The sequence below is a fragment of the Rhinoraja longicauda genome, chromosome 21, assembly GCF_053455715.1.
Source record: "Rhinoraja longicauda isolate Sanriku21f chromosome 21, sRhiLon1.1, whole genome shotgun sequence".
In the NCBI taxonomy this organism is placed as follows: Eukaryota; Metazoa; Chordata; class Chondrichthyes; order Rajiformes; family Arhynchobatidae; genus Rhinoraja; species Rhinoraja longicauda.
In genome coordinates, this window is record NC_135973.1 from 20,167,894 (window position 1) to 20,190,264 (window position 22,371).

Here is a 22,371-nt window from a genome sequence, read left to right on the forward strand (position 1 = left end):
TCTGTGGACGGAGATCTGGATGAGTGGCTCATCCTCAGACCATGCAGAGGCTGGCTAGGGAGCTGCAGCCATTATACGGAAGCAGCAGCCTGAAGCCCAGGGTGGATTCATGCAGCACTGCAGGAAGCTTGGCACTTTCCCATGGAAGAGACTAGATAGCCTCACATTTACAAAGAATTACATCTGGGAGGAGTGAGGTTAGATTACAGTGATCTTTAGGGCCAGAGTTACACAGCATGGGAAAAGGCCCTTCAGCCCAACTAGACCAAGTTGCACACCTGAGTTAGTACCATTGTCCACGTTTGGCCCTAAATCTATCCCATTCATCAGACCATTAAACACTACACATGTCAACTAAACTGAACTACAAACTGTCTTGGTTGCACTAAGAACTTAGGGCTTATTCAAGATTCAAGATTCAATTTAATTGTCACATGTACCAATTAAGGTACAGTGAGATTTGAGTTACCATACAGCCATACTAACTAAAAAGCAACAAGACACTCAGCCACATAAAATAAAATTTAACATAAACATCCACCGCAGCGGAATCCACATTCCTCACTGTGATGGACGATAATAAAGCTCAACCATCTTCCTCTTTGTTCATCCGCGGTCAGGGCTGTTAAACCATTCGCTGCCGCCGGTCGATATCCGAAGCCCTCTCGTCGGGATGATCGAAACTCCGGCGTCGGGACAGTTGAAACTCTCTCCGCGCATTGGAGCTCCCGGGTCGGCCTCTTCTTACCAGAGACCACGGGCTTCACGGTGCTAAAGTCCACAGGCCCCGCAGTTGGAGCTCTTCACAGTCGATCCTCAGCAAAGGATCGCAGCTCCACGATGTTAAAGTCCGCGCAGTGTCTGCGGGTTAAAGCGCCGTGCTGGTCCCCAGGAAAAGCCGCACCACTCCACGATGTTAGGCCGCAGTGGGGACGGAGATACGATACGGAGAAAAATCGCATTTCCATCGAGGTAATTGAAGAAAAGTTTCCCCTAACCCCCGCCCCTCCACCCTCCACATAAAACAAACCAAGAAACACTAAAACATACTTTAACACATAGTTAAAATAATAAAAAACAGTAGAAAGGACGGACAGACTGATGGCGAGGCAGCCGGTGTTGGTGGCGCCACCCGGTGCTTATGGCGCCATACAAAACCTATGCTTTGGTTTGCACGAACAATTTTGTTTATTGAACTTTTTTTTGTTAGTTTTATTATATTATCTATTAAGTACTGTTTACAGACCTGTTAGGCAGTTGAAAATAAGAATGCAATTGTTCCGTTTTAGTACATATGACAATTAAACACTCTTGACTCTTGACCCATGCACTTGTCCAATGTCTTTTAAACATTGTTTTTGAACCCACCTCTACTACTTCTTCAGGCAGTTCATTCCATAAACTCTCTGCCCTCTGTGAGGAAACATTTGTTCCTCAGATCTCTCAACCTCAGAAGTCCAGTGAGGAAGCTTGGAAGAGGCTCAAGGAACAAATTTCTCAGGTTATTATTATTAGTGTTCCCATTATTCTGGCTAAGAGTTCCAAGCTGTGTGCTGCAGTCACAATGTGATGTTACCTTTGTGATTTGAACATGTGGGAGACACGCTATGAAACACACTAAACATTCACTCCCTCCACATGTGGCGTACAGTGGCAGCAGTGTGCACCATCTACAAAATATCAGTCACCCAGGCCGAATTAATTTCAATTAATGCATTTCAGTTTTTTTTCCTGTTAATGCTTTCATTGTAAGCATTGGTGCAATAGAAGTGCTCTTTTCTTAACGTTCTTACGTACTTTAATTTCAAAAAACCTTAGTAGATGTCAGTGCTTCACCCTCAATGATGCCTTGTCGACACATGGGATGTTAGGTTGTCGGCATCGAAAGCCCACCCGTAATTGTCCATGACTAACCCATGGTGAAGCACTACCTTATCCTTGGGGAATTCATTTGGTGAAGGAACCCCTATTGTACAGTTAGGGAGGGGGTTACAATGTTTTGACCTGGCCTCGCTGGCAGAAAAGCAAATATATTTATTGGTTAAGAATTGGACAGTGTATTCATGTGTCTGTTATTTAAGAGAGTCAAGAGTGTTTTATTGTCATATATACTGTCCACAGAACAATGAAAGTCTTAAATGCAGTGCATAACAGTCCTTTAAACACAATACACATAGTTAATATATAATATACAAAAGTTCACTAAACTAAAAACCATAATTCTAGTGCAAAAATAAACCTCTATGAGTCTTTGGTGCAACCAAAGACAGTCCATAAAGTGCATAGATGTGTTTACTGTGGTGTTGTATTCAAGAGCCAAATGAATTTTGGAAAGAAGCTATTCTTGAACCTGGAGGTCATGGTTTTCAGACTATTTGCCTTCTTCCCAATGTTCGGAGCAAAACGAGAGCATGGCCAGGATGGTGTGGGTCTTTGATGATAGTGGCTGGTTTTTGAGGCAATGCCTACTATAGATCTCTTCGAAGGTGGGGAGGTGAGTGCCTGTGGTGGATCGGACAGTATCCATCTCTGTGTAATCTATTTTGTTCTCGAGAATTCGAGCTGCTGAATCAGACACTGAATCCACCAGTCAGTATGCTCTCTACCGTACACCTGCAGAAGAGAGTATTTGTCAACATAGCGAATACTCATCTTGGTGCCACAGATATGAGAGTTGCCCTGAGCAATTGCATGGTATTTTGTGAATTGGCCGAACCTTCTGCTGGTGGAGGGATGGATATTTCCTGTGGTGGATGCGGTACTGATGATGCAGATAGCTTTGTTCTGTAGCAGGCAAGGTCTTCCGTTTTATTATGTTTGTTAACCTAAGTTGCACTCATCCCCTGACACTGAAGTTTAAGTATTATTGCCTGCAAGGAAGTACAACAGTCAGTTCCTGCAGGGTCCACAATTGGAAACGGGATCAGGCCAAGATCAATATTTTGGAGCAATATTGGTTGAAGGCTAAATATCGGTAGGAGACTCCCTGTTCTCTCGTTAGATATTACTGCACTTTGTTGCAACCACCAGGGATGCAGAGGGGCCTTGGTTTACTGCCTCCAACAGTCAGCACCAGGCTGGCCCCAGTTCTGCATTGAGAGTGGAATCTCTTGAGCAGGACTAGAACCTACAACTTTCAATGTGGAGGTGAGAGGGTGACTTCCAATGTTGAGATGAGGGGATGACCTTCCAAGCTGGAGCTGAGACAGACGGTTGTTTCTTTTTGCTATTAAGGGATTCTCCTCTCTCCTAAAGTGCCACTTGACCATAATCTCAGCTTTATAACAGCAATTGTTAACGAAATTAGCAGAACTTTAGGTTTAAGTTTATTATTGTCACATATACCGAGGTACAATAACAAGCTTTATTTGCATGATATCAAAACAGATTAGATAATACCATACAAAAATACAATCAAATCAAACTCAAGTAGACAGAGCAACGGGGAAGATACAGAGTGCAGAATATAGGCGGAATATGGGCGGCACGGTAGCGCAGCGGTAGAGTTGCTGCTTTACAGCGAATGCAGCGCCGGAGACTCAGGTTCGATCCTGACTACGGGTGCTGCACTGTAAGGAGTTTGTACGTTCTCCCCGTGACCTGCGTGGGTTTTCTCCGAGATCTTCGGTTTCCTCCCACACTCCAAAGACGTACAGGTATGTAGGTTAATTGGCTGGGTAAATGTAAAAATTGTCCCTAGTGGGTGTAGGATAGTGTTAATGTACGGGGATCACTGGGCGGCACGGACTTGGTGGGCCGAAAAGGCCTGTTTCCGTCTATATATGATATGATAGTTCGCAGCATTGTAGCGCTTCAGTTCCACAGACATTGCAAATGTCCACAATGGGGTAGTGAAGAATTGGACAGTACCCTCGCTTATGGAAGGACCGTTTAGAAGCCTGATAACAGAGGGGAGGAATCTGTTCCTGAGTCTGGTGGTGCGCGCTTTCAAGCTTCTGTGTCGTCTGCCACGCAGGAGCGGGGAGAAGGAATGGCGGGGTGGGATGACTCAACTTGAGCACAGCGATTTGTATTTAATTTGCTTGCCTCTAATATGTTACAGGCGTGGGTGGGCACTGATTGCTACAGCACAGTAACGTAGCATTACAATGTTTCATGGAGAGTACAAATTGCAGTGTAACTGCAGGGGATTTCCTGCTGTTCCCCTTCTCACCCTAAGATCTGATCTTCCTCTTCCCTGTTCACTGCTGCTTTGACATTGGATAAACATTGTGCATTTGGCGTACCAAGCAGAAAGGATTGTGATGATAAATATCAAAACATATACTGCCATCTTTTTATTGTATGACAAAATGCTGGAGTAACTCAGCAGGTCAGGCAGCATCTAGGAGAGAAGGAATGGGTGACGTTTCGGGTCGAGACCCTTCCTCAGACTGAAGAAGGGTCTAGACCCAAAACGTCACCCATTCCTTCTTCCTAGATGCTGCCTGACCTGCTGAGTTACTCCAGCATTTTGTGAATAAATACCTTCGATTTGTACCAGCATCTGCAGTTATTTTCCTAGCTATCTTTTTATTGGTACCCATGAAAAATGAAGGGCCGAGGCTTAATAATTTATAAATGTTATCTATTATAGTTTATGTTACGCATTGGGTTTAAAATTCATTCAGGGATTAAAATATGACCCAGGCTGTTTGCACATTATGAATGAGCATAAACCAACTTAAGCTTTGAATAAATCTTTCATAATTTCAGTGATGTGATTTTTCTTTTACAAGCTTATGAAGAAAAGTCATTTGGACATAGTCCAGACATCAATTGATTCAGTCTCTGTAACACAAACACAGTGGATAAGGGAATGGTTTATGCTAATAAAAGCAGTCTGGACACTGGTTTTGAATGGCACATTTCTCTTTTCCAGCCTTCTCCTCCCCTACTCAATCAGTCTGAAGAAGGGTCCCCACACCAGACCTCCCAACCCTTCCGAATTTGGTGGGGGGAGGAGGAAAGGAGGTGGGGTGGGGGTGGGAGGGGAAATGGGGGAAATGGGGGGGAGGGGAGGGAGGAAGGGGAGTGGGGGGGAGGGGAGTGGAGGTGGGGGAGGGGAGTGGGGGTGGGGGGGAGTAGGGGTGGGTGGGGGGGACATGGAAGGTTGTGATTTGCCGTTGAAGACCACTGGAGCAAGTATGTCTTCAATGAAATTAGGTATGTGCAGTTTCAAATGAAACTCTTTCTTCATAACTTAGTCATACATTTTATGACCATTGCTCTTTTATTCAATACCAAGAGAATTGGGGTGTGTAAGAAAACAGCAAAATAGAAAAAACAAAACAAAGCAATTTTTTCTTTGTGTTGTAAAAAGTATTTCTGTTCAGTAACTTTTCTATAAAGAGCAGAATGTGCTCATGATAGGCCTGACATTGTACATGTAGTCCAAGAAATAATAATCGTTTTTCACACATGAATGTAGCGCCACGCATATGCGCATTTGGCGTGCATCCTTTTTTTTGCTGAAAGGTTGCATTACGTGCCATATTATGAATTTTGATGTAAAATTCTGAATTTTGGACATCAAAATTATGAATTTGTAAAATCAAATGTCGGGAGGTCTGGCACCCAAAACATAATCTGTCCATTCCCTCCACAGATACTGCCTGACCCTCTGAATTCCTCCAGTACTTTGTGCTTTGCTCAATATTCTAGCATCTGCAGTCACTTGTGTCTCCATGGAGGGGGAGCAGGGAAGGAGGAATCACAGAGGGGGAGCAGAGAGGGTTCATAGAGGGTCTGAAGAAGGGTCTGGACCCGAAACATCAACCATTCCTCTCCAGAGATACTGCCTGTCCTGCTGAGTTACTCCAGCATTTTGTGTCCACCTAGTGTCTCCATGGATACTAGTTTCATTCCTTGTCCATGTTATGGCATGGGAGAGATGAGGGTGAGGAAAAACTATATCATATGGTTAGACCTGGACTGCAGTGGACAGCGGTGAGGGTGCAGACTGGTAATTTCATGCACGTTGTCCTGGAACCTGCCATGCACAGCCAGAATTATTGCTCCATAGAAAACTGGCAGAGCGCTATTCGGTGTAGCAACTGGATTGTGAGATGTTTAAAGAGCACTCCTTCTCAATTGACATGAATTGATGGTGGACCGAATAGCCGCCTTCTGTGTTGCAGCAATTCCATCAAATGTAAAATGAGGTGTGCCAAGGATAGTATGGCCCAAGGTTTTCTACATTTTGTTCTGTCAGTCACAAAGAATGTTGTGGTCTTAATGCAATGACATCTAAAGTCTGCAAATCCACAAGTCCAGCACAAAGGTTCAATAATGCCAGATTATCACCGTTTCGCGGTTGGGTAACATTTTTGATTGAAAGATACAGAAACTGGAGCACCCAGAAGAAACCCACACGGCCACAGGGAGAACGTACAAACTCCATACAGACAACACCCGAGATCGTTAATCCATGCTGTATCTTTCAATCAATCAATGAATAAAGTAACCCGTGTTTTCTCCCTCTCTCCATCCCTTCCCCATCCCAGTTCTCCGATCAGTCTGACCGTCTCCGAGTACATTTTATTTCTGTTTGCTTTGTTGTTACCTTCTCCCAGCTACAATGTTCTACATTTTCCTTGATCTTCATTCCCTTTGCCCCGTTTGTCACACCTTACACTTCCTTATCTCCCTCTCCCCTGACATCAGTCTGAAGAAGGGTCTCGACCCGAAACGTCACCCATTCCTTCTCTTTAGAGATGCTGTTGTCCCGCTGAGTTACTCCAGCATTTTGTGTCTACCTTCAGTTTAAACCAGCATCTGCAGTTCCTTCCTACACATGAATAAAGGATGGGTGTGAGCAAAGGCCTGCGAGACTGGCAGTGGCTGAGGGTGGTAAGGACTGGACTCATCAGAAGAGAAATTGAGAAAATTAGCTATTAATGCAAATGTGTAAGGCAGTACATAATGTTCATAATCTGAAGCATATGGGGGATCCCTTTAAATAACAATGATGATGTCAAAGCACCATCTCTTCCACGGCAACATTTCCCCCATTGATGCTGATGTATAAACTCTTCACCAGCTGCTATCATGACATATCTGGGTAAAAATGCAAATCTTTTTTTTTAATGGTGACAGTCACATCCTAACAGTCTTGCAGTACATCAGTCATTGTATTATAATTATACGTGAAAGGCATCTTGCATATAATATAAAATGAAAAGCAATTAAGTGACAATTGTATTGGCCACACTCCTGGGTTTTCTTTAAGTAATTCCACCAGGCTTTGTATGTTTCTTTGAAAGAGCAGACGAGCCTTCAATTGAAGATGGAAATATGGCACGTCTGACAATGCAGCTGTGCAGTGGCGCAACACTGATTCTGGGCTGAAGTGGCTTCAACCAATGCAGACTAAAACGTTTGCTTCAGACTTAAGGCACATCTTTAAAGCTGGGGTTGACACCCTTGGCATTATTCCCATTTTATTTACAGTTGGTAATTGTTAGATGCACCATGCCACATCTCTTCTCCCTGTGCCGAATGGCCTAATTCTACTATTCCTTATGAAAGACAACATTTTAGGTCTGGACCCTTCTTCAGATTCATATGGTCATGAGCACAGGTTGTCCCTAGTTTGTGGTTGAGTGGTAGAACCTGGGAGGAGTTGATGGGAATGTAAGGAGAGTAAAACAATTGGATTATTGTAAATGGGTGCTTGATGGTTAGTGTGGATTCAGTGGGTCAAAGAGCTGTTTCTGTGCTGTGTGACTCTGACTTTAATGCAAATACAACTTTGGAAGATGGTAGCTGTGATGGGATCTATTGCTTCATCTTCCTTGTTGCAATTCTTCCAGCACAACATTTTCCATGTCATCTATTTGCCAAGCTGTTTACCAGTGTTTTTTTCCCAGCATATAGAAACATAGAAAATAGGTGCAGGAGTAAGTAAGCCTTTCGGCCCTTAGAGCCACCACCGCCATTCAATATGATCATGGCTTATCATCCAAAATCAGTACCCCGTTCCTGCTTTCTCCCCATATCCCCTGATTCCTTTAGCCCCAAGAGCTAAATCTAACTCTCTTGAAAATATCCAGTGAATTGGCCTCCACTGCCTTCCGTGGCAGAGAATTCCACAGATTCACAACTCTCTGGGTGAAAAGGTTTTTCGGCATCTCAGTCCTATATGGCCTACTGCTTATTCTTAAACTGTGACCCCTGGTTCTGGACTCCCTCAACATCGGGAATATTTTTCCTGCATCTAGCCTGTCCAAACCCTTAAGAATTTTATATGTTTCTATAAGATCCCCTCTCGTTTTTCTAAATTCCAGCGAATATAAGCCCAGTCGACCAAGACTGCACATAATACTCACCAGGGCCCTGTACAACTGCAGTGGGACCTCCTTGCTCCTATACTCAAATCCTCTCGCTATGAAGGCGAGAATCACCGATCTTTTCCTCTTCACATATCTATAGAAGCTTTTACAATCAGTTTTTATATTCCCTGCAAGGTTCCTCTCATGCTCTAGTTTCCCCCTCTTAATTAACCTTTGTCCTCCTCTGTTGAGTTCTAAATTTCTCCCAGTCCTCTGGTTTGCTGCCATCCTCTGGCCAATTTATATGCCTCTTCCTTGGATTTAACATTATCCCTAATTTCCCTTGTTAGCCACGGTTGAGCCGCCTTCCCTGTTTTATTTTTACGCCAGACCGTGATGAACAATTGTTGTATTTCATCCATTGCATATCCACCATCAACTGTTTAAGTATCATTTTCCAGTCTATCGGAGCCAATTCCTGTCTCATACCATCAAAGTTATCTTTCTTTAAGTTCATGACCCTTGTCTCTGAATTAACCGTGGCACTCTCCATCTTAATGCAGAATTCTACCATCTTATGGTCACTGTTTCCCCTGGGGCTTTTATGTATACCTGAAAGGATGATACTTGAGCCTAATCATAATTATTTTCAAACTTGAGCATCAAGTCTGTCCAGTTTTACATTAGAAACCCAAGATACAAGAGGTTAATAAATAATCTCTGAGTCGATGGGCCTGTGATGCTGCTGCTAGCAAGGTTTTCATTGAACCTATACCTCACCGCATTTGAAAATTAGAGTGCATATTATTGGGAGTAATATACTGATGTAGACATTATTAGCTGATGATATATGTCACTATTGTTCTCTTGGTCCAAATCATTCATATAGATTGCAAACGCCAACACTGGTTCCTATGCAGTTCACTCAACACGGCCTACCAACCTGAAAACAACCCACATGTTCCCATTCGTTGATTGCTGCCTGCTTGTATCGACCCCTAGTTATGGTTTGTTAGAAGAACATTCAAACATATAAAGTCCTTACATGTATTTGTTCTTGGCTGGAGTCTCTGGAACCAGGAAATAATGGGAGGCAGCCACTCAAGATGGAGTTAGGAAAAAACATTTTGTGGAGAAGACGGTGACTTCGGAATTTGGTTACTCAGAGGTGCGGTTCTGACTGTCAACCCGCTCTACGACTCTCTTAATTATACATGCTTCTATCAAGTCTCCCCACAATCATTGTTTCAGAGAAAACAATTTGTTTGACCATCCTCTCCTTGTAGCTGATTTTTTTTTGCTGTAAGTAGTTTTGAAGTGTTTTGAGCTCATTAAATATACCATGGAAATGGAAATCCTTTTGCGTTTGACCTTTCTGCTGGCTGCTGTTTCTGCTCTACATATCCTCCTTGCCACTTAGTGCATCCTCCTCCAAAGGTGTGTCCTATTGTTCCTTTCTTCCTTGATTTTATTGCCAGATTTCTATATTTAAATTCCATACTGTACTATAACTTTGTAGTTAAAATTTTTGAAAATTGTCAACTGGATATCCAAACAAATTCATCTTCTAGTTTTTTCTTTTTTTAAATTTCTTCATTTTTTGCCTGTTGTCTTTTCTCAGTTTACTGTTTGATCCTGATGGAGTAATTCAGCACAGAAACAAACTCTTCGGCCCAACTCGTCCATGCCGGCCAAGGTACCACATTTAAACTAGCCCCATTTGCCCAAGTTTGCCTCATAAGCCTCTGAGCCTTTCCTATCCATGTACCTGTCCAAATGTCCCTTAAGTGTTGTTATTGTACCTGCCTCAAGTACCAGCTATGGCAGCTTGATCCATATACCCACCACCCTCTGTGTGGAAAAAGTTGCCCCTCAGATTGCTTTTTAATCTTTCCCCTCTCAACTTAAACCTGTGTCCTCCAGTTCATGATTCCAATAACCTGGGAAGAGAATTGTGTGCATTCACCCCAACTATGCACCTCTGTAAAATCTAAAAGATTGGTGAAACGATAAATGCGAAGGGTTTTAGATACTATTTGTGTTTTAACTGTTTGGATTTGATGCACGTTTCCTAATATATTGGATGCAAGTAGCTCAGTAATCCTTAGGAAGCTGCTTCAGACCCCATTTGCTGCACTCATGCCTCTGGTATGGACCATTACACTCCAAGGCCTCTGTGGTGCTGTCATTCATCAATCACTACCACCACTGCAGTGCTATTTGGGTATGGCTGTAATTGATGTCTTCTCAAAATAGCAGCCAGTGCTCACACCGCTTTACGGCATTGCTTTTGTACCTCTGATTCCGAAATAAAGAACAACTGATCAAATTGGGGTGCCCTGAGATTCTTAAAATGCTAATATAATAAATACAGGTCGTTCTTAAGACGGTGCTCTTAAGACAGTGGAACTGATTGTTGACTTCAGGAGAGCTCCCCCTCCCCCCACTCACCATCAACAACACCACAGTCACATCTGTGGAGTCATTTAAGTTCCTTGGAACCATCATCTCCAGGGACCTTAAATGGGAGGGGCCACCATCGACTCCACAGTCAAAAAGGCCCAACAGAGGATGTACTTCCCGCGGCAACTGAGGAAACACAATCTGCCACAGGCAATGATGGTCCAATTCTATACTGCTATGATTGAGTCCGTCCTCACCTTCTCCATCATGGTCTGATTTGGCTCAGCCACCAAGCACGACATCCGGAGGCTGCAACGGATCGTTCGCATAGCTGAGAAGGTTGTTGGCTGCAACCTTCCCCCCATTGACGAACTGTACACTGCAAGGGCCTGGAAGCGAGCGGGCAAGATCATCTCTGACCCCTCTCACCCTGGCCACAAATTCTTTGAAGCACTTCCCTCTGGAAGGCGACTCCGGACTGTCAAAGCAGCCACAGCCAGAAATTAGAACAGCTTTTTATCACGAGTAGTAGTTCTACTCAATAACCAAAGTATGTAGTCTCTTTTTTGCTCTGGTTTATTTTCACCCACATGTTTAGTCCATAATGTTGTATACTTATTGTTTTGATGTGTTTATGCTTTATTCTTAATTGTTAACTGTATGTTTGTGTTGTCATTTGTGTGCGGAGCACCAAGGCACATTCCTTGTATATGCACATACTTGGCCAATAAACTTATTCATTCATTCATTCATTCATTCATTCATTCATTCATTCTTCCTTTCATAAGCTGGGGTATTGACCGATTCATCTCTGCTCCATTACGGACATTAGACTTTGTCTGGAACTGATGCGCTACCATGCTGAGAACTATATTCTGCACTCTACCTTCCCCTTTTCTCTACTCGTTGTACTTTAGTTTGATGTGATTATATTTAAGTTTAGTATTATCTGATCTGATTGGATAGCATGCAAAAGAAAGCTTTTCACTGTACTTCGGTACCTGTGACAATTACAAACCGAAACCTAAAGCTATACCTTCAGTATACAGTTCTGGCTCCGTAGAGCCTGTGTGTCACCTGGCCCCTGATCTGCCATTCAGTGAGATCGTGGGGCATCCAAGTCTAATGATATTGGTGTTGGCATTGGTTTATTAATGTCACAAGATAAAGTGGAAAGTTTTTGTTTGCGCGCTATCCAATTAAATCAGACCATACTATGCATATTATGCACATCATGGAATATCAAGCCATACACAAGTACAACAGTTAGAGAAAAGAGAAAAATGCCAGAGTGCAGAATACAGTTTTAAGCATTGTGGCATAATAGTTCCAGAGAAAAAGTCCAATGGTCACAATGAGGTAGTTTGGAAGATTGGAACTACATCCTTATGGAAGAACTGTTCAGAAATCTGAGTGCAGAGGGGAAGCTGTTCTTGAATCTGGTGGTATGTGCACTCTAGCTTTTGTATCTTCTGTCCTATGGAAGCAGTGTGACCGGTGTGAAAAAGATATTTGATAATCTTGGCTGCTTTCCCACTTTCCTGCTCTCCACATTCACGTTGACTCTCGCCCTAGCTCTATTTGATAGGCCTGGTGTTTGAAGAAACTACTGTCGAGCAGTTATCTATGTTCCAGTGGGGAGAGACAGTCTTTAGGTGTAAAGTAAATGAAAGTGTGACTAAATGCCCAAACGTCACTGCAAGTGGGTGCTGAAATGCTAATGGAAATCTTGAGTCTTCCTGATGAATCAAATGATCATTCTACTTATACAAAAGCTTAGAAGAAATATGTTCTGGTACATTGCAATGTGTTGTGAATTTCAACAGTCATAGAGGTCAGAAGAAGCGTGCTGTAGGTTAACCCTCGAAGAGCCATAGCGAGATGCATCACAGAACCGCACCGACCCTCAGCCACCCATTGACGCTAATCCTACATCTATCCCATTTAAAAAATATTTCCCAGATTCTCTTCAACACTCTCCAGGTTCTACCACTCCCCTACACGTTAGGGACAATTTACAACAGCCAGTTAACCAACCAGCCTGCATGGGATGTGGGAGGAAACCACTCACTCACTCACTCACTCACTCACTCACTCACTCACTCACTCACTCACTCACTCACTCACTCACTCACTCACTCACTCACTCACTCACTCACTCACTCACTCACTCACTCACTCACTCACTCACTCACTCACTCACTCACTCACTCTCAGACGCACCCACGTGCCAGGATTGAACTGTGTCACTGGCGCCATGAGGCACCAGGTCGGTTGGCAACACCACTGGGTCACCTGATGAAGAATGATTTCCCGTGACATAACAGTTAATTTCATTGACTACAGCCTGTTTCCCACTGGTCTTCAGGGGAGTGACTACTTCACTGGCCCTGGCTAACAGTGAGCATCTTGGCTCCAACATCTTTAAATTAAAGAAAGCTGTGCGTCCCAATGTCCTGTTGTGTATTAAAGCACTGCACAGCTGGCCAGGACGCTCAGACAGCTGCGTAACATGAACAAAAAATCCATTGGTTTATGGATTAACGTGGAAAGGGTAAATGCAGCAGGATCCCGACCCAAAATGTTGCATGTCCATTCCTTCCACAGATACTGCCTGACCCGCTGAGTTCCTGTAGCACTTTGTGTTTTGCGTACAAATGGTGTGAGTTGAGGGGAGTATTCTAACAGAGCAATACAAGACACACAGTGCTGGAGTAACTCAGTGGGTCAGGCAGCATCTCTGGAGAACCTGGATAGATTATGTTTTAGGCCGGGACCTTTTTCAGTGAGTCGAACACAAATCTAACAGAGTAGTGAGTAACCAGATTCCCAAAAGGAACTGGTTGTGTTTTTCAGTGAGAGTTGAGGCAGAGTTGGGATGAACTTTATCACAATAATTCCCTGTTTGAATTCTGGGAACGCTGTTACCTGCAGAGGCTGCTGCTGTGCTTCAGATGGTCTGACATTTCCCAGTGGCTGTTACTAGCGGAGTTCATGAAATAAGGCAGTTTTATAGGTTGTAAGTCTTCCAGCACAAGCTTGTAAATATTTATCCGTACTGAGCTGCCGTTGCTGGCCAGCTGACTCTGGCACCGGGAACACAAATGAGGGAATGGGAATACAAGTGAGGAATATCTTCCAAATGGTTGATTTTTGACTTTGCTGAGAGCTTCCTCGTATACTCTCAATGCTGCTGCATCAGGGACACCACCTCTCCCTCATTGTTGAAAAATTAAACTTCCAACATTGACCTTGACATTGCAAATGTGAGGGGGAAATATCAGAGAGGTGGTGTGGGGCTTTTTATTTGATCAGACATTTCCTTGGTTATAAATATGTGTATAAATATGATACTGGGACATAGAAGCATGACATAGACACCGTCTGACTCTATCAAAAAGAAAGAAAGATAGTTCCACAACCGCAAGTAGTTTTTTCAGGTAATTTAAAATTTACCACAAAAGTGTTAACGTACGTAACATGGTGTCTCAATGGCATTTTATTGCAATGGTAGAACTTCTTTTTTCTAATTCATTAAAGGGTAGTTATACATCCTATCCGTGGCGGTCCACAATGAAATTGGACAGTAAACCGATTTATTTACCGTCAGGCCATTTGACAGGTAGATTGGAGGCAACAGTTTGACAGCGTGGGAATTTTCGCGATGTTTTTGGCCTCCGCCATTACATGTAAAGTGGGCTCCAAACCCAGATATTCAACCCAGAAACATGATATGCATCTCCCTTACATTTTCAAAGAATGCCCACACACTTTTCGCAAAAATCCACGTAACCACTTAAAACATAAAAAAAAAATACAGCTCTTAGTAAACTGGAAGTAAATCCAGTTTATGCCTTGTTACAGTGAAGTTTGGTTTTTAAGTAACCCATACAAGGTGTTATAGTTCAAAACTCTCAAGTACTTACCGAGTTGTCAGTGATTTCAGCGAAAATTAGGACGCCGGAGAAGTATTGACAGTGTGGGAATTTTCGCGATGTTTCAGAAGACGGTGTAATCTCGACCTGACTCGGCTAGTATTTCCCCCAAAATACATTTAAAATACAAACAAAATCTTGCCTTTCAAAACGCAAACAAGATGGTGTCCGATGGGCAGCTTTCATTAGGAAGATAGCGCTGGACAATTGAACGTCTCCTGTATTTAACCAGCAGACACTCCGAAGTTATGAAAAGGGGACGTACAACGTGATCTGGGTGTCTTAGTGCATCAGTCACTGAAAGGAAGCATGCAGGTACAGCAGGCAGTGAAGAAAGCCAATGGAATGTTGGCCTTCATAACAAGAGGAGTTGAGTATAGGAGCAAAGAGGTCCTTCTGCAGTTGTACAGGGCCCTAGTGAGACCGCACCTGGAGTACTGTGTGCAGTTTTGGTCTCCAAATTTGAGGAAGGATATTCTTGCTATTGAGGGCGTGCAGCGTAGGTTTACTAGGTTAATTCCCTGAATGGCGGGACTGTCATATGTTGAAAGACTGGAGCGACTAGGTTTGTATACACTGGAATTTAGAAGGATGAGAGGGGATCTTATCGAAACGTATAAGATCATTAAGGGGTTGGACATGTTAGAGGCAGGAAACATGTTCCCAATGTTGGGGGAGTCCAGAACCAGGGGCCACAGTTTAAGAATAAGGGGTAGGCCATTTAGAACAGAGATGAGGAAAAACTTTTTTAGTCGGAGAGTTGTGAATCTGTGGAATTCTCTGCCTCAGAGGGCAGTGGAGGCCAATTCTCTGAATACATTCAAGAGAGAGCTAGATAGAGCTCTTAAGGATAGCAGAGTCAGGGGGTATGGGGAGAAAGCAGGAACGGGGGACTGATTGAGAATGATCAGCCATGATCACATTGAATGGCGGTGCTGGCTCGAAGGGCCGAATGGCCTACTCCTGCACCTATTGTCTATTGTCTAAGACACGAAGGGTCATCAGGCTGCAGCACCGTCAGCAGAAAACTGACAAACTACACTTACACTTACTTATAAAATGTTTTTATAAGTTGACAAATCCACCAGACATGAAAACAGCGGGTTAATGATGCCTGCTTATGTACGTAACGATTTGGACACGGAGAACAAAGTAAGCACATTGTGTCTCGTTTGCTTTAAAGTATGCTGAGTTAAGAATTTTTGGACATATATATTTTTTACTTGGCTTGAGCATCATAGAAACAAATGAATATCGATCCGAAAAATATTCATTTTTCATGATTTCCAACGGCATCTTATGTACTTAACTCTCAGGACACGATGAGTTACGTACACGAGCATGATATTTTTTACTCTCCCAAATGATTATGTGCAACTAATTTCTCCAAGCAAAGTCGGGTTTGGAAAGGCATATCAAAGGTCCTCAAAAAAAATTTGTTTAGACAAATGTAGGCCATTACAATACGTATATATTTTCACATAAGTTATGATGTGTAAAAAATGTCACATTTTTGTGTCCAATTATGGGTCAAAATCAAAAACAAATTTTAATTTTACAACAGTTGAACAAAGTCTGGAACTATAAGTTTATATTATGTATTACATGGCTATATGAAGTACCACATACAAGCAAAACGTTCCCATCAAGTAAACAGAATATACTTTTGCATACAAATGAAAATAACATTAAAAAATCTCTCCAGTATCATATTTTTATACATATATACTGGAGGCAGGATGCATGAATGTGCAGGGTGGTGGCAAGTCATAAAGTCTGCAGGCAAGGTCCGCCCAGAATTGGCACACTGAATGTGATTTTGTTTGTATGTTTCTCTGAAGATGTGCACTTCACTCTGCTCACACAGGCATGTCTTAACCCAAAGGCAAGGCAGCAACACTATTGAAGAGCTGGACAAAAGGGGGAACACAGCAACTGATGGTCTGAACTTGCTTCTCTGTCTTGCTTTCTGCACTTAATGAACAGACTAAACAGAATTCCAACAACACCATTTGTGTTGTGCAAATAGTGTTGAGATTTTGGCTTCATGATTTAGTTACATCATGGAAGCAGGCCCTTTGGCCCTCCAAGTCCACGCCGACCGGTAATCACTCATACACTAACCCTATGTGATCACACTTTCACATCCTATACACTAGGGGCAATCTATAGAAGCCAATTAACCTACAAACCCACATGTCTTTGGGACTTTAGAGGAAACTGCAGTACCCGGAGGAAACCCACGTGGTCACAGGGAGAGCCTACATACTCCACACAGATAGCACCCGAGGTCAGGATTGATCCGGCTCTCAGGCACTGTGAGGAAGCAGCTCTACTGCTGCGCCACAGTGATGCCCATGTTATGTTGAACAAATGGTTGAATAGACCCTGAACCTCACAGGATGGTCTCTAAATTACTTTTCGTTTGGTCATTTTTACAAGGCTTGACAGGATCGATGCAGAGTTGGTGTTTCTGCTGGCAGGGGAGAATAGAGCCACAAATAACGGTAGATGCTAGAATCTGGAGAAAAACACAAAGTGCTGGATGAACTCAGCAGGTCAGTCAGCATCTGTGGAGGGAATGGACAGGTGACGCATTGGGTCGGGGCACTTATTCAATGTTGTGCTCAGCACGGAACAGATGACGGAACTGATGTCAATTCTGGCATTTTTCTGAATCGATTGACATCTCTCTGTTGGTCCCAGATCATCGCCCTCTGTCCTATCCTACACTGTGCATCTATCTGTATGTTCAACATCTGTTCTGTCTCTTTGTTGCACTTTCTGTCCTTGCAAGTTGATGGCGGTTTCTATCGTTCTTGTTCTCTCATCCCCTCCCACCCCTCATTGAAGTTGAATGGGATAACGTTGAAGAGTGACTTCAGATTATCAGCATTTAAAATCCAACTCCTCGCTGACTAGAAACATTTGTAAATGTAATTATTTATTAAACCACACAGTACTGAGAATTCCCTGCAGCACGTTAGAATGCTCTTGATTTTAGGGAGATTAATTGTTTGGGGGTTGATGAATAATGTTTGTATGAAGGAGTGGAGCTTTAATGGGATTGTGCTGCAGGAGAAGGTTGTTTCCTTTCTGGGATTGGGAGTTCAGACGAGAGAGTCTTGAATGTGAATTATGCCGAGTAAATGTTGGGCTTTGCATGTTCATCAAATAACAACAGTGACCTGTGTGGTGGTGGATGCAGTACAACAGCTTTAATATAGCAAAGCATCGCAACGCCTTCTCGGGAGTGATGACCAAACAAAACTTGATGCTGGAACCTAAAGAAGGTAAAATAGTGGTGTTGGACTCGTCATCCCAATTCCAAGGCATCACTGCAGGGTCCCGTGAGGTAGTGTCCCAGACCCCACTGTCTTCAGCTGCTTCACAGATGACCTACTTTCCCCAGTAAGGTTAGAAGCCTTGATGTGTGCTGAAGATTGCATAATATTAAAGTCATTCGCAGCTGCTGAGGAAATGAAGCAGTCGATGGCTGCACACAGTAAGACCTAGGCAACATTCAGGCGTGGGCGAGACCCTTCTTCAGACCCTTCTCCACCCGAAACGTCACCCATTCCTTCTCTGCAGAGATGCTGCCTGGCCCGCTGCGTTACTCTAGCATTTTGTATCTACCTTCGATTTAAACCAGCATCTTCAGTTCTTTCCTACACATTCAGGCAGGCGTGGGCTGCTGATCGGTGGCAAGAAACATTCATGTTGTACAAGTTCCACGCAATGACCATCTCCAGTTATCATAGTTGAGACACAGGAACTGCGGATGCTGGTTTATGACAGCATCTCTGGAGACCCTGCTTCAGACTGATTGTAACAGAAGGGGGGGGGGAGGAGGGGGAAGAGAAAGCTGGAAGAACGGTAGGGACAGAATAAAGGGTGGAAAGTGCTGGGTGGACATAGGTGAGAGGGGGTTCTTGATTGGCAGATGGTTGGATAAAGACCAGAGATGAAAAGACAAAAAGTGTGAGATAAGGATAGAAGATGTGAGAATTGTGAAGCCAGAGCAAGGAATATAGGTGGAAGGGGACGCGGGGAAGGGTCTGAATCCAAATTGTGGGCCAAAGGCCTGTTCCCGTGCTGTACTGTTATATGTTCTCTGTAATGGCTGCTGCAATATTCCACAGCCCACAGCAGAAAAACTGTGTGAAATCGGGGTGAGAGTGATCAGTGCGCTTCTCAGTGCCTGCAGTCTGTGTATCTCCACAGCTAACCAGTTACCCTCCATAAATGTGCCTATAAAAGGGGAAAGAGTGGCTTGATGGTACTGAAAAGATATCATTGTATCTTGTGGGTTTTGGTTGCCACTGCTCGGATTAATGAACCAAATGCCCACAGTAACAATTCTGCACTAAAAAGTACATTTAATTCCAGTCCTTTCTTTGTTTCAGTAACAACTGCACATTAAATATTCTGTGGAACAGTGCATTTCTTTCCCTACGAATGGGAAAATTACTTTTGAAGGCGGATGCAAGCTGATAGTGTCTGTCTTAAAAGCATTCTTGTGGTCCTCAGAGATAATCTGTGCACCGTGGCACAACACAGAGGCGACTGGATTACACATTTAATGAAGTCTTTAATCCTCTCGTTTTGTTCATCGTGTGAGTTCTGCTTCAGCCATTTGCTCTCCTCCTCCTCCACCTCCTCCTCCCACATCATTGCCGGCTATTGACCATTTCATTCTAGACGGCAGCTTAAGCCTGAAATATTGCCTTTGCTGTGCAAATGAGAGCTCAGTGCGTGAAGGCTGTGTACTCCATCGTGTGGAGCCTACTCACAGATGACCCAAGTTCAGCAACCTGTAATTATTATTTCAGTCTACAATGAGCAGCACCCTCCTTTCAATTTGCTCTCCACTGCTGGATTTCTCCTCTAGGTTGGCATTTCTTGCTGTCATCTAGCACTAAGTGGCCCGGGCTCAATGGTATCTTATCACCTTGTGGTGGAGGCAGATACCATAGTGGCATTTCAGAGGCTTTTGGAAGGATGCATGGATATGCAGGGATATGGGTCTCGTGCTGCCTGGGGAGATCCATTTAAATTGGCATCATGTTCAGCACAGACATTGTGGGCTGAAGCACCTGTTACTGTTCTGTGTTCTATGAATTTCAAGCTCTGCCACATCCTGTGTCCTGAAATCCCTGTGCTGGAGCCCAGACCTGTCCTGGGTAATTGCAAATGCACTACTTCGTGTGTCTTGTGCAGGATGATGTGTTAACTGCTTTGAAAAAGGTCAATGCCCTTATTTTTCAAAGTGGAAAATAAAATCAATAGTTGGTCTAACAGTAAAATCCTGCATTCATATAAGAGCTTCAATGTTGTAAAATATCCGAGGTCTTTTGCGGGATCACCAAGCTGCGTAAAGAGATGGGACAGAAGGCCAAACACTTGGTCAAAGATTTATTTTTAAAAGGTCTCCCAAAGTGTCTTGGTTGCCGCTCAGCTACAGAGGAGCGTAAGGAAGACATCAGGTCCAACAGCCTCAGAGGCTGACGGTACTCCAACTACATTTTGGTTTGCTGAGCAAAACAAATTGTTGGAAGATCAGCAGCATCTCTGGAGTCTGAAGAAAGACCCTGATCTGAAACGCCGCCTTTCTGCATTCGACTGAATCTTAAATTATTGGTTAATCTTTTTGGGAAAGTAAACAAATATTCACAGTTTTCTTAAACTTGAAAAGACCCAAATTGCTGCAGTAAACACTTTCAGACCGAAGAAGTGTCCTGACACCCTTTGTGTCTTGTTTTGGAAACCAACATCTGCAGTTCCTTGTTTCAACATCTCTGGAGAAAGCTAGCTGCCTGACCCACTGGGTTACTCCAGCACTTTGTGTCCATCTTACACAATGAATTGTTCATTTCAGAACCACTGTGGTGTAGTATTACTGATAATTTAGAAACAGTGATGGAATAACTCAACAGGACAAGAGAGAAGCTGGAGCGAAGGAATCGGTGACGTTTCGGGTTGAGGCCCTTTTTCAGACGGAGAGTCAGGGGAGAGGGAAACTAGAGATATCGAAGGGTAAGGTGTGAAAATGACAGATCAAAGCAGACGATGATCTAGGAAATGTAGAATGGTTCATTGTTGGCTGAGGCCAAGGTGACAATGAGGCATACAAACAGTAAAATTAATCAGGAGGATAGTAAAAATAGTCAGAGAACCAGTTAGAGAAATCAATATTTAAACCATAATTGGATTATTGACCATTGGATTTGTGGTGTTGCGTTAATGGGCCTGTAAAGCTGCAACAATGAGAATATCATTGTTCTGTTCCCGGTCCATGGGACAATTAGACATTCTTGACTCGAATCTTGAATGTATGGTTATATACATTGTGTGAACTGCTCATGTCAGTGACACAGCAGAGCTGCAGAACAAGCAACTGCATTCTGTGGTGAGATTTGTGATCTCTCTGGACTTGCTCAATGAACGAAGCAGCCCTTTTTCATGTGTGTCTATTTCCGGTCAGTTCCAAAGCTAATTTCTTTCCAGACGGGTTTCTTTTAATCTTCAGGACGCAAGGATGGGCAGAGGGGCTTGGTGAATGATCTGCACGGTCTCATTGGACTTTGGGCCAATATCCATGTGCTGTAAGACTGGAGGGCTTTCTGAGTCCGGATGGAACTATCCCTGAAGTTCTCTGAAATCCTTAAACCTTGGGATCCAGGCACCAGGATTGATGAACACAGTAACACATGTTCTACAGACTCTTCCCCACACTGGGTTAGTGTTGAGCAGCAGTGCTGGCTGCATTAACCTACAATTATCTTGCGCATTGAATGATCTTAAGTGAGTTTGTTGTTTGAACACTCATTTGGTCAGCACTTCCAGATTGTTTCCGGATAGCAGTGTTTGCAGTGTGTCGTCACTGGATGTGTTGATGGGAGGGGTGGAGAGGCTGGAGGAGTGGAGGTGGAGGGAGGGGGAGGGGGGGTTTGCAGGGCATGGAAGGGAGATAGTCATCCCTTAGTTTGTGTTGAATTCATTAATCTACAGTAAATTAGAACAGCAATTGAAAGACACAATTAAACTCTGTAACATAAGGACAGGGAAAGGAAAACATTGTTAGCATTTCTATTATTTTGCACCATTTAGTAATTACATACAACATAGAACAATACAGCACATGAATAGGCCCTTCACCCCACAAGGTTAGTGCTGAACATAATATCAAGATAAACTAATCTGGTCTGCCTACTCGTGATCCATATCCCTCTTCCAGCATATCCAAGTAGCTATTTAAAAGCCTTGTAAACACCACTATTGTATTTGTCTCCACCACTATCCCTGGCAGTGTGTTCCAGGCAACCATCTCTCTCTTGGGTCAGTGCACTCCTGCTGCCACAACCTACACCTCCGTGTTCATGAGATTCAAGGGCCACGCCATGCCGCACGGGTTCAAGTCTGGCTCAATCCAGTAAGTGAAGCGATTATTTCTTGCAAGTGAAACCAGCATGGCCCATACGGTCTTTGACGCTTGCAATCTGTTTGTAAATATGTTGTCATTTTACGGAGAATCAAATGAGGTGAGTGCAATAGAGAAACGGGCCCTTCAGCCCAACACACACTCACCTCTCTCCATTAGTGTATCATACCTTTTTCTTACATAATTTACTTTTTTCTTTAAATGCATCTTTGCTTTTTCACCCCCAATATGCAAATGGGACAAGCCCAGAATGCAAACGTAGTCAACACAGGCAAATTGGGCCGAAGGGCCTGTTCCATGCTGTATGGCTCTGGATGAC

At 43.4% G+C, this 22,371-nt stretch overlaps 1 protein-coding gene across 1 annotated transcript in view; it reads left to right on the top strand.

Moving 5' to 3' along the window:
* capn15 (calpain 15) overlaps nt 1-22,371 on the top strand; it is a 144,216-nt gene that overhangs the window by 35,775 nt on the left and 86,070 nt on the right. Inside the window, 1 exon segment of the mRNA XM_078418020.1 lies at nt 9,895-9,969. Within this exon segment, the coding sequence (XP_078274146.1) occupies nt 9,895-9,969 (75 nt within the window).